The following is a 14,053-nucleotide window of genomic DNA, read 5'->3' on the forward strand; positions in this document are numbered from 1 at the left end:
TTCCTGCCTTTTCTCACCTTTCTTTGGCGGTCTCCAGGCCACTCATCACCCCAAAAGGTGTGGCCCCTTATCAGCCCAAAGGTTCCTGCTTTTCTTTCTCTGCCCAGGGACCCCTGGTGCTTACATGATGTGTGATTTCCTGCATTTGTCTTGTGCCCCTCCTTTCTACCCATGTCCTGCCATTTGGTCTGTATCCCCCTTTCTCTGCTCATATCTAGCTATCTGCCTGTTCTAACAATACAATTAGATAATTATTTTTATTTTAAAATTTTGTAAAAGCAGGAAAGGAGGAAATTAAAAATTGCTTACGATCCCATCACCAAGTTACATTAATGTTGGTTCATTTCGTGCCCATCTTTTTCCCTCTATGTATGTATCTGTGTGTGAGTGAAAGGCGTATATCCTGACCCGGACCCATCCACTTTTGTAGCTTGCTTTTCTCATGTTAGTATTATATTGTGGTTATTTCTCCATTTACTTTGTGATGTTGACAGATCATAATTTATATAACAAATGTCTTATTAAACACTGGTGGTGTTCCTAAGTAAAGCTATGCTGAACGGCCTTATATATGTCAATATTTGACCGAATATTTTATTACTTCTTTAAAATACATTCTTGAAATCAGCCCATTGGGTCAAGTTATGGAGTATGCACATTTATGATTGCAAACACCAGCACTGCTAGAGTTACTCTGTGGGTTCCTGCACCACGTTCATCTTCCACCCAGCACGGCAGTCCCCACTTCACCTCACCCAGCGCTGAGAATTATCATTTAAAAAGTGCACTACCAAGCGGCTAGGGTAAAAAAAGGTTTTTGTTTAACTTACAATTCATATTTATTCATACTCATACTTTTATGGATTACTTGTGTACTTCTGTTAATCACACATTCATGTCCTTTGCCCATTTTTCTACTAGTGCATTAATATCTTTCTTATTTATAAGAGTTCTTTATATATTAAGGCTGTTGATTCTGTTGGTCTCAAGGTGGCACACATAAAAAGGCTGTTAATCCAAATATACCCTGAAATTATTACTTTGGGTGTGGTGTGACTTCTCCTTTGGCTCAATAAGTCATTTCCAGAAAAACAAAACAGAACAAAAACCCAACTCATAAGTGTAGGACAAGCCCCATGAAATACAGAGGCTTGTTACGGAAACGACAGGCCAGTCAAGAAACAAGCGCCACTCGGAGGGTTGGAGTACTCAGATGTATTACGCCGGTGGGCTCAGAGGGGCTTCTGCTCCGAAGCTCTGAGCACCTCCAAGACGTGCGCATGAGGTTTTATAGGGTAAAGTACAAGCTTGGGGTATTCGGCCAATAGGCATGGAACAGCTTTAGCAGCATTATCATCACAAAAGTGGAGGCGGGGAGGCAGCAAACCAACATTCCAAAGCCAGGTATGTATCTTTGAAAACCCAGCTGGCAAGCAAAAAAACATGAACAGCAAACCAACACTAATTAACTTAGATCTACAAGTTAGTGCAGCAGAACTCAGATCAGTATTCCAACACTTAGATTTGTGAGCTATCTTGTTAGCCCAGCCCGGCTTTTCATTCACAGCTAAGGTAGGAAGTGGTCTACAGACAAGCAGGGAGAGTCCAGGTACCCAACTTACAGAACATGCCTGGCACTGGACAGTTCTTGGAACTTTCTTCCTTGGAAGATGTTTTTAAAAGATATGTGACTTCAGGAATAGGTTTACTTAAAAGAAAACTGATGTGTAACAATGCTATTTAATAAACTCTTTTCATCTGTAAGTGGTTATTTCTGTGATAAGATACTGGTGGTAACTTTTAATGTTTTTTAATCAATTCCTTTATTATAAAATATCATTTAGAAATGTATTTTACTTTTCTTTGCACAACAATTTTAACATTATAGTAATGTTGCTGTGGAAAATAAAAGTCCACCTCACAGGAAAGAGAAAGCTCCTCAAGCCACTCACCGGAGTCTTCACATTTTGGAGCTGGTCAGCCAGTGAAAGTCCTAGAAAAAGAAAGACAAGCATTCAGTCAAAAGAAGTAACTGTCTCAAACTAGATCCTGTTTCGCTTGATCTAAACTCTAAAAGTCCCGCTAGCACCACGCTAGCCACGATGGTGGTAAATGAAGTTTGTCTTTGGTCTGGAGCTCTTCCCAAAAAGGAGCTAATAAAAATCCATTAGTGAACCTTGCCGTCTCATCCTACAAAACAACCTAAAATCACTTTCTAGGTCCTCCCCTATTAATAGTAATCAGGGCACAAAAAAACGAGTCTGAAAGCACCAGAAATCCATGCAAAAGAAGCGAGAAGATGGAGGCAGCTCACAGAGGGCCGAGCTCCCATGTCTAAGAACGAGGGTAGAAAGGCCAGTGCACGGAAGCCTTGCCCAAGACTAAAATCGCACACGAGTGACCCGGCCACAGGCAGCTGTGGAGATTAGGGCCTCCCTGTATTATAGCAGGAAGCGGCCAGCCAGACTGCTTCCATGACAAATGGTAACCACCGGTCCATTCCCTGTATCTGCGAGTCTGTTTGTTTTATTATATTCATTTGTTTTATTTTTCAGATTCCACATATAAGTGGTAATATACAGTATTCTTTCTCTGACTTATTTCACTAAGCATAACATTCTCTGGTCCATCTGTCATCCATGTTGTTGCAGATGGCAGAATTTCATTCATTTTTTTGGCTGAGGAATACTCTGTTGTGTGTATATATGCATATATACATATATACATATATATATATATATATATATATATATATATACACACACACACAAACATATGTATATATACACACATCTCCTTTATTCAGTCGTCTGTCAGTGGACATTTAGGTTGCGTCCATGTCTTGACTATAGTAAATAGTGCTGCTCTGAACACTGGGGTGCACATATTTGTTTAGATTCATAGAAAACTAGAGGTGACCAGTGGGGAGAGGGATGGGGGAGGGACAAGATAGGGGTATGAGATTGAGACACACAAACTTCTGCATATAAAAATACGTGTTACAAGGATATATTGTACAGCACAGGAAATATAGCCAACATTTTATAACTTTAAATAGAGTATAATCTATAGAAATTCTATATACCTAAAACTAACATAATATTGCAAATCAACTATACTTCAATTTTAAAAGAATGACAAATGGTGATGGACACACTCCATCAGTAAAAAATCAACGCTTAGAAACCATAATGTGTGTGGAATTCTACTGGAATGAAGATTAAAAAATGTTAAGTGGTACATGCAAAAAATATAAGGATAATCTTCATCAAATCATAAAAGAAGAAATAAGAACTTGCATTTTTCCAGCCATACCCACCCCAAATTCATAGAGAACTTAGAGAATAGACCTTTCAAAGATCATTTAGAAAGGCAGTGCAGGGACAACCTGGGCCCCTACGTGACCAGCACAGGTGTCAAGACTATTTTGTGTGTGTGTCCTGAACGTGTTTACCAAGCCTCTGTGGCTTTAGTTTCCCTAGGACTCTGATACCCTGATGCCTGGAGGAGGGCGTCCTGGGTTGCAAAACTAACATCCCAGCCACATACTCAGCTGCAGACAAAATGCCATGAGATTTTAAGACCTATTTACTGTGAGTCTAGCTAGCAGAAATCATTTCAACAACTAGATTTTCTTTTAAAAATATTTTTAAACCCATTTAAAGCCAAAAATTAGACAAATGAAACTAACTGTATAAAGTTAGTGGCATAACCACTTTGAGAAAAGTTATGACTTTAAAGCTCTGTATTTTCACTGTATAACTAAAGGAAAAAAACACCTGCAAAGATGTCTTAAATTGAATTTAGTAGGTTTATATTCGTACTAAAATTGTTATTTTGAAGCTATTACAATAGCTTATATATGTAACAATTAATGTCTATGTGTGTGTGCATCAGGATAAAATCAAGTAAGTAATTAGTATTGTTGGGAACTAATTTTTTCACAGTAAGAAAATGAGGTGTCAAAACAAAATCAAAGTATTAAAAACTTCAACAACTAGATATTTTGAATTAAAAAAATTTTTTTTGATTTCTTTTTTTTTTTTATTGAGTTATAGTCAGTTTACAATGTTGTGTTAATTTCTGGTGTACAGCACAATTCTTCAGTCATCCGTGAATATAATATATTCATTTTCATATTCTTTCTCACCATGAGCTACTACAAGATACTGAATATATTTCCCTGTGCTCTACGGTATAAATTTGTTCATCTGTTTATAGCTACTAGTCAGTATCTGCAAATCTTGAACTCCAAGTTTATCCCTTCCCACCCTCCTCCCTCATTAGATTTTTTTTAAAAGGCAATCATTAAACCCACAAAGGTACAGAGTAGTTGTGAATCCGACCTAACAAGAGTCTGCCTGCTTGCTCCACATAGATCCCTGCTAATGCCATCTCCCCAACACCTCTCTCTGCTCATCACCCCCCTCAGCATGCTTCTCCCCAAGTATCTCTTCTCTCTGCTCTGTGAAGAGCCCAGGGGAGGCTATGCCAAAGCCTGCCTCTGTCTCTGTGAAACTGAAGTATAACTGACACATAACATTACGTTAGTTTCAGGTGCACAACATAATGATTCGGTATTTGTACACATCGAGAAGTCATCACTATAGTAAGTCTAGTTAACACTCATTACCATACATAGTCACAAAAATTCTTCTTGTGACGGGAACTTTTACTATCTATTCTCTTAGCAACTTTCAAATATGCGATACATTATTAACTATAGTCACTATGCTGTGCATTACATCTCCAATGACATATTTGTTTTCTATACCTTTTGACCCCCTTCACCCATCCCCACCACCCACCCCTGGCAACCACCAATCTGTCTCTGTATCTAGGAGCCTCATGTTTTTGTTTGCTTTAAATTCCATGAGATTATACAGCACTTGTCTTTCTCTGTCTGACTTAAGTCACTTGGCATAACGCCCTCAAGGCCCAACCATGTTGTTGCAATGGTAAGATTTCAGTCTTTTTTTATAGCTGAATAATAATCCAACTTGTAGGTTGTTTCATATCTTGGTTATTGTAAATAATGCTGCAAGGAAAATGGAAGTGCATGTATCGTTTAGAGATAGTGTTTTCATTTTCTTCACATAAATACCCAGAAGTGGCATTGCCGGATCACATGGTAGTTTTGCACTTAATTTTATGAGGACCCTGCATACTGTTTTCCATAATGGCTATACCAATATACACTCCCACCAACAGGGCACAAGGATTCCCTTTTCTGCACATCTTCACCAACACTTATTTCTTGTCTCTTTGGTAACAGCCATTCTAACAGGTGTGAGGGGACATCTCATTGTGGTTTTGATGTGCATTTCCCTGATGACTAGTAATGCTGAGCATCTTTTCATGTGCCTGTTGGCCATCTGTATGTCTTCTTTGGAAAATGTCTATTTATATTTTCTCTCTGCTTTTACACTGGACTGTTTACTTTTTGCTATTGAGTTAAATGAGTTCGTTATATTTTTCAGGTACTAAGCCTGCATCACACAATATAATTTACAAATATTTTCTCCCATTCAATGGGTTGCCTTCTTGTTTTGTTGATGGTCCCCTTTGCTGTGTCGAAGCTTTAGTCTGATGTGGTCCCACTTGTTTATTTTTGCTTTTGTTGCCTCAGCTTTTGGTGTCAGATTAAAAAAAAACTACCTCCAAGACCAATGTCAAGGAGCTTACTGCCAGTTTTCCTCTAGGAATTTTACGGTTTCAGGTTTTATATTCAAGTCTTTAATCCACTTTAATTTTTGTGTAAGAACATGGTATAAAAATGGCATAAGAACATGTTCTTATTTCATTCTTTCCATGTGACTGCCTAGTTTTTCCAACACCATCTACTGAACAGATTGTCCTTTCTCCATTGTATATTCATTTCCCCTTTGTCATAAATTAATTGACCATATACGCTTGGGTTTATTTCTGGGCTCTCTATTCTGTTCCATTGATTTATGTGTCCGTTTTAATGCCAATACCATACTGTTTTGATTACCAAAGCTTTGTAATATATTTTGAAATCAGGTAATTTAATGCCTCTAGCTTTGTTCTTTCTCAAGAATGCTTTGGCTAATTGAGGTCTTTTGTGTTTCCACACAAATTTTAGGATTGTTTGTTCTATTTCCAAAATGCCATTAAAATTCTGATAGAGACTGCACTGAATCTGTAGAATGCTTTGGATAGTATGGACATTTTAACAATATGAACTGCTAAAATTCCAATCCATGAGTATGAAATATCTTCCCATTTTTTCGTGTCTTCTTCACTTTTTTTCATTTATGTCATATAGTTTTCAGAGTATAGATCTTCCAAGTCCTTGGTTAAATTTATTCCTAAATACTTTATTATTTTTGATGCAACTGTAAATGACATTGCTTTCTTGATTTCTGATAGTCTGTGGCTACTGTTTACAAATGCAACAGAGTTCTGTGTATTAATTTTGTATCCTACAACTCTGTTGGATTTATTTATTCTAACAGTTTTTGGTGGAGTTTTTAGGGTTTTCTCTATATAACATCACATCATCTGCAAATAGTGACCCTTTTACTTCTTTGCTTCCAATCTGGATGCCTTTCATTTCTTTTTCTTGGCTAAGTGCTCTGGCTAGGACCACCAATGCCATGGTGAATAAAAGCAGTGAGAGTGAGCATCCTTCTCTTGGTCCTGATCTCAGAGGAAGCTTTCAGCTTTTCACTGTTGAATATGGTCTTAGCTGTGGGCTTGTCATATATGACTTTGACCATGTTGCGGTATGCTCCCTCTATACCCACTTTGTTTAGAGTTTTTACCATAAATAGATGCTGCATTTTGTCACCATGCTTTTTTCCTGCATCTATGGAGATGATCACATGACTTTTACCCCTCACTTCGTTCATGCAGTGTACACACTGACTGATCTGTAGATGCTGAGACACCCTGCATCCCTATAACTCCCACTTGGCCACGGCATGTGATGCTTTTCATGTGCTGCTGGGTTCAGTGTGCTAGTATTTTGCCATTTAAGGCTGATGTTTCCTACCTGATTTTCTGTCTGGATGGTCTATCCATTAATATAAATGGGGTGTTAAAGTCCCCTCCTGTTATTAATATTATTGCTGTCTGTTTCTCCCTTTAGGTCTGGTAATATTTGCTTTATATATATAAGTGCACCTATGTTGTCTACATAAATATTTACAAATGTTACGTCCTATTGTTGGGTTGGCCCCTTTGTCATTATGTAATGCCCTTCTTTGCTTCTTACTACAGTCTTTATGTTTTAAAGTCTGTTTAATCTGATACAAGTATTGCTACTCCAGCTTTCTTTTGGTTTCCATATGCATGTGTCATCCCTTTCTATCCCTTCACTTCCAGTCTGTGTGTCCTTACAGCTGAAGTCAGTCTCTCAGAGGCAGCACACAGATGTGTCTGGTTTTGGTATCCACTGAGCCACTTTATTTATTTTGGTTTGAGAATTTAATCCATTAGTATTTAAAGTAATTATTGATACATATGTCCTTATTGCCATTTTATTGTTTTCCAGCTGTCCTATAGTTCCCCTTGGTTCCTTTCACCAAAATCCTTAGTATCTGTTTTTACAGAAACAGAATTTCAGTAGAATTCTATATATTTTATAGTTTCCAAATTTGCTAATTTACATTTCATTCATTGTCCAGGTGTCCATTTGCCCATCTGTCCACTGTCTTGTTCAAAAAAAGAAAAAATCTTAACAGCAGATATGTGTATAAAGAACCAAGACAGAAACTACTTCGAAAAAATTATTGTGCTGAAAACAGCACCTGAAATGCAAGGTGTAAGCGTGGAGGACAGGAATATAAGAGAAAGCAAGTACCGGGACCAGGACCCGAGCACAAAGTTAAGTATGAACAGCATCTTAATCTGGGCTTGGAGAGGAACATACTACACACTGTCATTTATCTCACTGCTATCATCCACATTGTGGTTTTGCTTTAGAGGCCGAAGTAACTAACTGTGAATGTAACCGCACAAATCACCCTATTAGAGTCTCACCTCCACTGTGCCTCCTCTACCCTCTGCCCTCCAGCCACGCTGGCCTTCTTGCAACTCCTCGGACTTGTGTGCTCCCTCCTGCCACAGGGTCTTTGCACATCTCTTGCCTCTTTGCTGAGTTTGCCCCTACCTATCCTTCATTTAAGCATCATTTCCTCTGAGAAGCCTTCCCTGTGACCTCAGTATAAATCTGATTGTTTTGTTTTTCGTTCATTCAGAGCTGGGTTTCTTTCCTTCAGAGAAACTGCCTCATTCTGTTGTGACACATTCAGTTGAGAGGTGACTCGTCTGTACTTCTCTCCTGTTGGACAGTAAACTCCATGAGGTGAGGGCTGAGTCTGGCTTTGCTCACCATGCTATTCTTAGCACCTGACACAGCACACCTAACACACATCTCAATAAATATTCATTGAACAAACAAATCAAAGTGCTAAGTTCAGAAATGGTTTAGAAAGAACTCTGTAAATTACAGGGTGTTCTATGAGGTAGATACTTTTGGGGGTGGGAGGGGAGATGCATTTCTGCTTAGCAATTGCCTTTACCTGGGCCTTCCGCATGGCCTGTGGCTCAATCATGATGTTGATGAGAGAGGGTTTAGTTGTGTCTTCCAGGCTCTGCCTCAGGGATTTCTGCAGTTCTTCTGGTGTTTGTACAAAATACCCTTTGCCTCCAAATGCAGTCATGACCTGCTCATAATGTGAGTGTGGCAGAAGACACATCGGAGGGGCTCTGTAAAAGGAGGTCACAAGTTAAGAAAAAAGTCATTCTCTGAAATAATTCATGGAAAAATTTTGACTGAACAGAAAGATACTTTTCTGCAAACCGAGATGCCGGTACATTAAACGTCCCATACATTTTGTCTTGTCTATATGGCAACATCCAATAGAACTTTCTGTGATGATGGAAATTTTTTACCTGTGCTGCCCAGTACAGTGGCCACTGGTGACCTGTTGTGGTGAGCACCTGAAATGTGACTAGTTAAAAAGAGGAAGTGAATTTTTAATCTAACTTAAATAGACACATGTGCCTAGTGATTACTAAACTGCACAGTGCAGGCTACACCGTCAACTATTATGAAACCCCTCAAAAGAGAGGAAAAAAAGGGATGTTGACTACAAAACAGTAAGCAAAACAACAAATGAAGTCAGCGAGGCCTAGGTAAGCACGCCCGCTCCCTTGCAGCGGACTCAGATTCACAGCCCTCGTAGCCCACAGCCGGCCACACTGCTGTCTCAGTTTGCCTCTGTCAACAGATAATCAAGACTGAGCCAAGTGGTAAAAGGAAACATTTCTGTATCGTAAGTAATATTTAAGCATCCATATTCCTACGTGGTGCAGTAGGAACAGCAGGACTGGAAGCATTTTGCTATAAGCCCTTTCATTAACAAGGCTTAGAGATCAAACTCATTCACCCAAGTCTTCAGTGGCTTCCTGATCATAAACTCTTTATTGAAGTGCCCAATCAACACTGGATGTGCAAAAACCAACCATGCAGAGCGGGTTCCTGCCCTTCAGAGGGGCTGACCGTGCAGGCAAGCAACACTTACACCCGGTAAGCACATTCCAATACAGCGAACTTTTTAAAGAGAGATTAAAATAGATGAAAAAAAGTAAATATACATTGTTCTGGGTTACTTACGCTGTAGTAGCATCTCTAGATTTTAACATTTCCTTCCAAGTATCTGTATCCAAACCTTGGTAAATTCCGTTATTATTCACCACCAAAAGTATGATTGGCAAGTTGTACCTAAAATTGAGAGCAAAATACAAAGGAAATCATTCATCATTCTAAGGCAATTTCTTTTCATGGGACTGAAATTTTAACTTGGAAAATGGATAGTTTTCTATCAGCATTTTTGTAATATTAGGGGAAGACTGAAAATTAAGCATTTGTTATCCTAATAAAGACTATGAAATCATTAACAGAAATATCATGGGGTCGTAGAAAGAATGCCAGATTTGGGGCTGGCAGACCTGGTTCTGCCACTGTGCAGTTATGGACCTCGGGCAAATCACCAAGCTTTCCTGAACCTTGGTTTTCATAGATCCCGTTGTCAGTAAGAATGACACTTTCCATACTTAATACCCTCTCAAGCACCTAGATTATCTCATTTGTTCCTCACAACTGTCCTCTAAGGTAGGAACTAGTAAGGTACGTATCCCCACTTTAGAGGAGACTGGTCAAGCCAGTGTTTAAATCCAGGCCACCTGCCCCAGAGGCCATGCTCTTAGCCATCAAGCTCTGCTATCTCCCTGCAGAAAACAAGCTTTTTTCAGACCAGAATGTTTTCTTCAGTGACCTCAAAACTACCCCCGCCAGTGTGGTGAGTTTCTGGCATGCGGTAAAGAGGTATGAACACACTGTCCTGGATAAAAGAGACCCTCGGGTTATTTATACTAGCGTCCTCAGGACACAGCACAGTGCAGAGAACAGGGCACCTGGCACAGGGTGAATGCTTGGTGTTTGCTAGGCTAGTGGGACTTGTGTGTGATTTTTCATATTCTGGAGAAAGAGATGCTCTGATTCAGGATGCTGTTTTACCTGCAGATGGTTTCCACTTCCATGCCGGAAAACCCAAATGCACTGTCCCCTTCCACACAGATGACCCGCTGCCCTGGGCTTCTATCTTTTGCCACTATGGCAGCTGCAATGGCAAACCCCAAACCGACTCCCATTGTTCCAAAAGTACCAGCATCAAGCCTGTTGGGAAACAAAGCGAAAATGAAACCCTCTGGGGCATGTCACAGATGGTGGGGTTGGCACAAATCTATTCAGTCACATGGCTTGTGGAAAAATAAAGAATAAAAACACCGTCTTTAGTGTAAAGTTTTAGACTGTAAGGAACTAATTTGTCAAAGATAAGCAGAACGAGCAGGAAAAATCACTGACTGCTTGGAAGACTGTGAACGCGTCCTCAGAACACCTGGTGTACAAGTTATCGCATGATCTCGAGGCCATACCAAGGATAAAAACTCTACAAAACCCCACCTAAGAATACTTTAAGAAATACGTCCTTATACGCTGGACATAGATAATTCTCAAATGTTTTATTAATCTGCTTTTTGTAGTTTCAAATTTAACACATTCTCATCATCAGAATTCCTTTTTTGGAAGCTGTACCTGTGCCGAGGAAGGTAGTTCTGAAGCACAGTGCGTCCAATATCCATAGTGTTTGCTCCTTCACTCACCACAAAACAGTCTCTGGGTAGCTGATCTTGAACATGGTAGAATACTGTGTAATAATTCATAGGCAGGGAGTTTTGGGAAGCTAATTCCTAAAGCATTAGAGGGAAATACAATCAAATCAGATTGACATAACAATAAAAATAAACAGTGTCACTAAATACTTTCAAACTTACTAGGACACAGGCAACAAACAAGTTAAGAGATTCCCAAGTGGCCTCCAGAGGGCCCCTGAGAAGCCGCTGATCCGTGCACAGTCCCGGGGGGCACGCTAAGAAGAACAGGGCCCACAGTCCCAGTGTGGGACACAATCAAGTAAGCCAGGAAATGTCCCTCTTCCTGGAGATCCACAGCACACACTAGCATCTTAAAGACCAAGACGTCTGGAAGTACTGGGTTAAACAAGACTAAACAGTCCTTCTTATCTGAGCACTCTCAGGAAAACGCTGCCTCAGAAAAAGTGAAATTTCTATTCTAGAATATTTTCATCTAAAATATGGCCCTATGCTTAAAAAAATGAAGTTGGGTTTTAGAAAATCTGAAAATCTGGGTCTTCCGCACACGCACTGGAGAATAAAGGGGATATGCTTCACCCTCCACCCTGAATGGATGGAAAACAGCAAGGTAAATGCCCGTGTCTGGCTGACACCTTTCCGCGCTGAGAGAAGGCCACATGGGCTCTCGCAGCAAAGCCCCATCTGGTCCCAGCACGGCCTCTCCACCTGTGCTAGTCCGGTCCACTGGAGGTTATACCCACGATGGATGAGGGGCCCTCCTATACTCCTGCACCAGAGAAGAGAGGCAAGAGCCTTCCATCCTACACTAAGGTGATTCCTACGGAAAAAAGAAGGAATTAATCACGATACCACTCAGGAAATAGAACTGAGACTGGCTCTTGATAGGAGAAACAGTCATTGATTAAAATTTCAATGAAAGAATCATGTATAAACCAACGCTACTTGTTTTGAAAATGTGAATTTATTCCAAGACAAGTGATGTATTAGGGAACAATATGAGCATAACCGGAATTTCCTATTTGCTTATGCACGACTCCGTCGATGAGAAAACCACACTCAGCTGAATCAAGATGCACGGGAATACACAAAACGGAGGAAAAAATCAGAAACATCTTTCCTCACAATCAAAGCAAAAACACTATCTATATACAAAGACTTTAAACAGAAATTGCCAAATCCTGCAGAAGCGGCTCATTTCAGGGCTAAGAGTGGACGGTTTGGTGGTTTCACCCATTACTACAATTTCCAAAGCCTTCAGCTATCGGGCAAAGCCACGAGTGCAGTTGAGGAAATTACAAGATTCCAGCAGCGATACAAAAGTTATTTGAAAAAGGAGGCTATAAACGTTCTCACCCAGAAAAAAGAAAAGAGAGAGAGATGCGAGGTGATGAGTGTGTGAATTAACTAGATGGGGAATTCCTTCCCAGTGGACATGAACGTCAGGGCACCATGATGCACCTTTAAGTATCTTACAGTTTTACATGTCAGTTTTACCTCAATAAGGCAGAAATTTTTTAAAAAGGCAACTATGTATTAGATCAGATTTTCAATTTTGATTAAACACCTGTCTATTATAAATGCATGCCCTGAAGGACTTACAACTTAAAGGTAGAAAAACGTGCCCCAGGATTTAAGGTTAATTGTGATTTGGTGCCAAGGTCAAACTGAGGACAGGGAGCCACAACCGTCCACATGGGCTCTGACAGCTGTCAGTGTCAGATCCCCTCCCTCCACACTTCCCAGGGACTCAGGGCTGCAGCCTTCCAATGCCCACTGCCACGAGAAGCGTCAGGTGCCATGTCTGCTGTGATACATGTATGAATGGGTTGCGTGTAGGTATGTAATTGACTTCAGGAATGCATATGCCACGCTGTGACAGAACTAACTGAACTATGAACTTGAAGTGTCCTTGGGCTTCAGTGGGTCCGTCTTGCCTTGGATACAGCTTCATTGCTCTTCATCTTTTCTCTCAGAGTTTTCCACCACTTGCTCTCTGGAGGGTATTGCCATGGTGTTTTATCAAATTGTTCTAAAAGCTAAAAAAAAAAAATCACAGAATTTTTTTTTCTTTTTTGAGAATAAACTTGTATCACATTAGCATAAAAATCTCTTCTTACAGAAAACAGGACACCTCTCTCATCCTGCCCTTCACATCACTCATACTCCCTGCTTTCCTCTAGGCAGCAAACAACCAAGAGAAGACAAACAGATAACGTGTAAAGTTTTTGCCTGGTTCAGTGTAGACTTCTGCCAGATGCTGGGATTCCCGTAAGACAAAGCGGAAACGTTACCCCCTCCACACCCCACAGGCAGGGGGCTCTTAAGCCCTCCTCTGTTTTTGACACTAGAAGGAAAATACTCCACCATAGAACAGAACACTTGCCGGAAGGCTCAAGGCCCCAAATACCTAGGGATTCCCATGATACAGACCAAACGCTCCAGAGTGTTTTAATACGTGACATGTATTATCATGATAATAATACCAACTTGTCTCCAAAACCAGGTTGACAAGTGTGCCTATATTTTATCTCCTGTCACAGTGAAATGCATAAATTATGTACAAATAATAACAATCTGGATAAGTCGCTGATTATAGTTTGAAGAGCAAAAATCTCCTTTTTGCCTAAAGAAATACTAAGTTAAACTTTTTCCGGTACATAAAGCCGTTTCTTGGCTGTGAGCTCAGCTCCTCTGGGGGCTACGGCACAGTCCTTCAGGCGGCTGAATCAGTTTACTGACTGAATGCCTTTAAGTTTTCAGTTACCTTCCAAAAACGCTTAACTTACTTACACACAAATGTATATACAAGCAGTTGGATTTACCAAGTTCCCTAGTTATGTTTAAG

The 14,053-nt window shown here is 40.1% G+C and overlaps 1 protein-coding gene across 6 annotated transcripts in view; it reads right to left on the reverse strand.

Annotated features, from left to right (window-relative positions):
* Positions 1-14,053, reverse strand: part of HACL1 (2-hydroxyacyl-CoA lyase 1) — a 47,838-nt gene that overhangs the window by 15,063 nt on the left and 18,722 nt on the right. For 4 of the 6 annotated variants that reach the window (XR_010382882.1, XM_064490875.1, XM_064490878.1 and 1 more), the window contains exons 12-17: positions 13,143-13,244; positions 11,129-11,283; positions 10,550-10,708; positions 9,647-9,754; positions 8,550-8,736; positions 1,953-1,993 (exon numbers count right to left, since the gene is read on the reverse strand). Coding sequence is in view for 5 of the 6 variants with exons in the window: in XM_064490875.1 (XP_064346945.1) it covers positions 1,961-1,993; positions 8,550-8,736; positions 9,647-9,754; positions 10,550-10,708; positions 11,129-11,283; positions 13,143-13,244 (744 nt within the window). In the remaining variant the exon portion in view is untranslated. Of the gene's footprint in view, positions 1-1,798; positions 1,994-8,549; positions 8,737-9,646; positions 9,755-10,549; positions 10,709-11,128; positions 11,284-13,142; positions 13,245-14,053 lie in introns of those variants that run through there. The other 2 variants (XM_010988994.3, XM_064490882.1) reach the window with 1 other exon arrangement.

This window comes from Camelus dromedarius, chromosome 2 (assembly GCF_036321535.1).
Source record: "Camelus dromedarius isolate mCamDro1 chromosome 2, mCamDro1.pat, whole genome shotgun sequence".
Lineage (NCBI taxonomy): Eukaryota > Metazoa > Chordata > Mammalia > Artiodactyla > Camelidae > Camelus > Camelus dromedarius.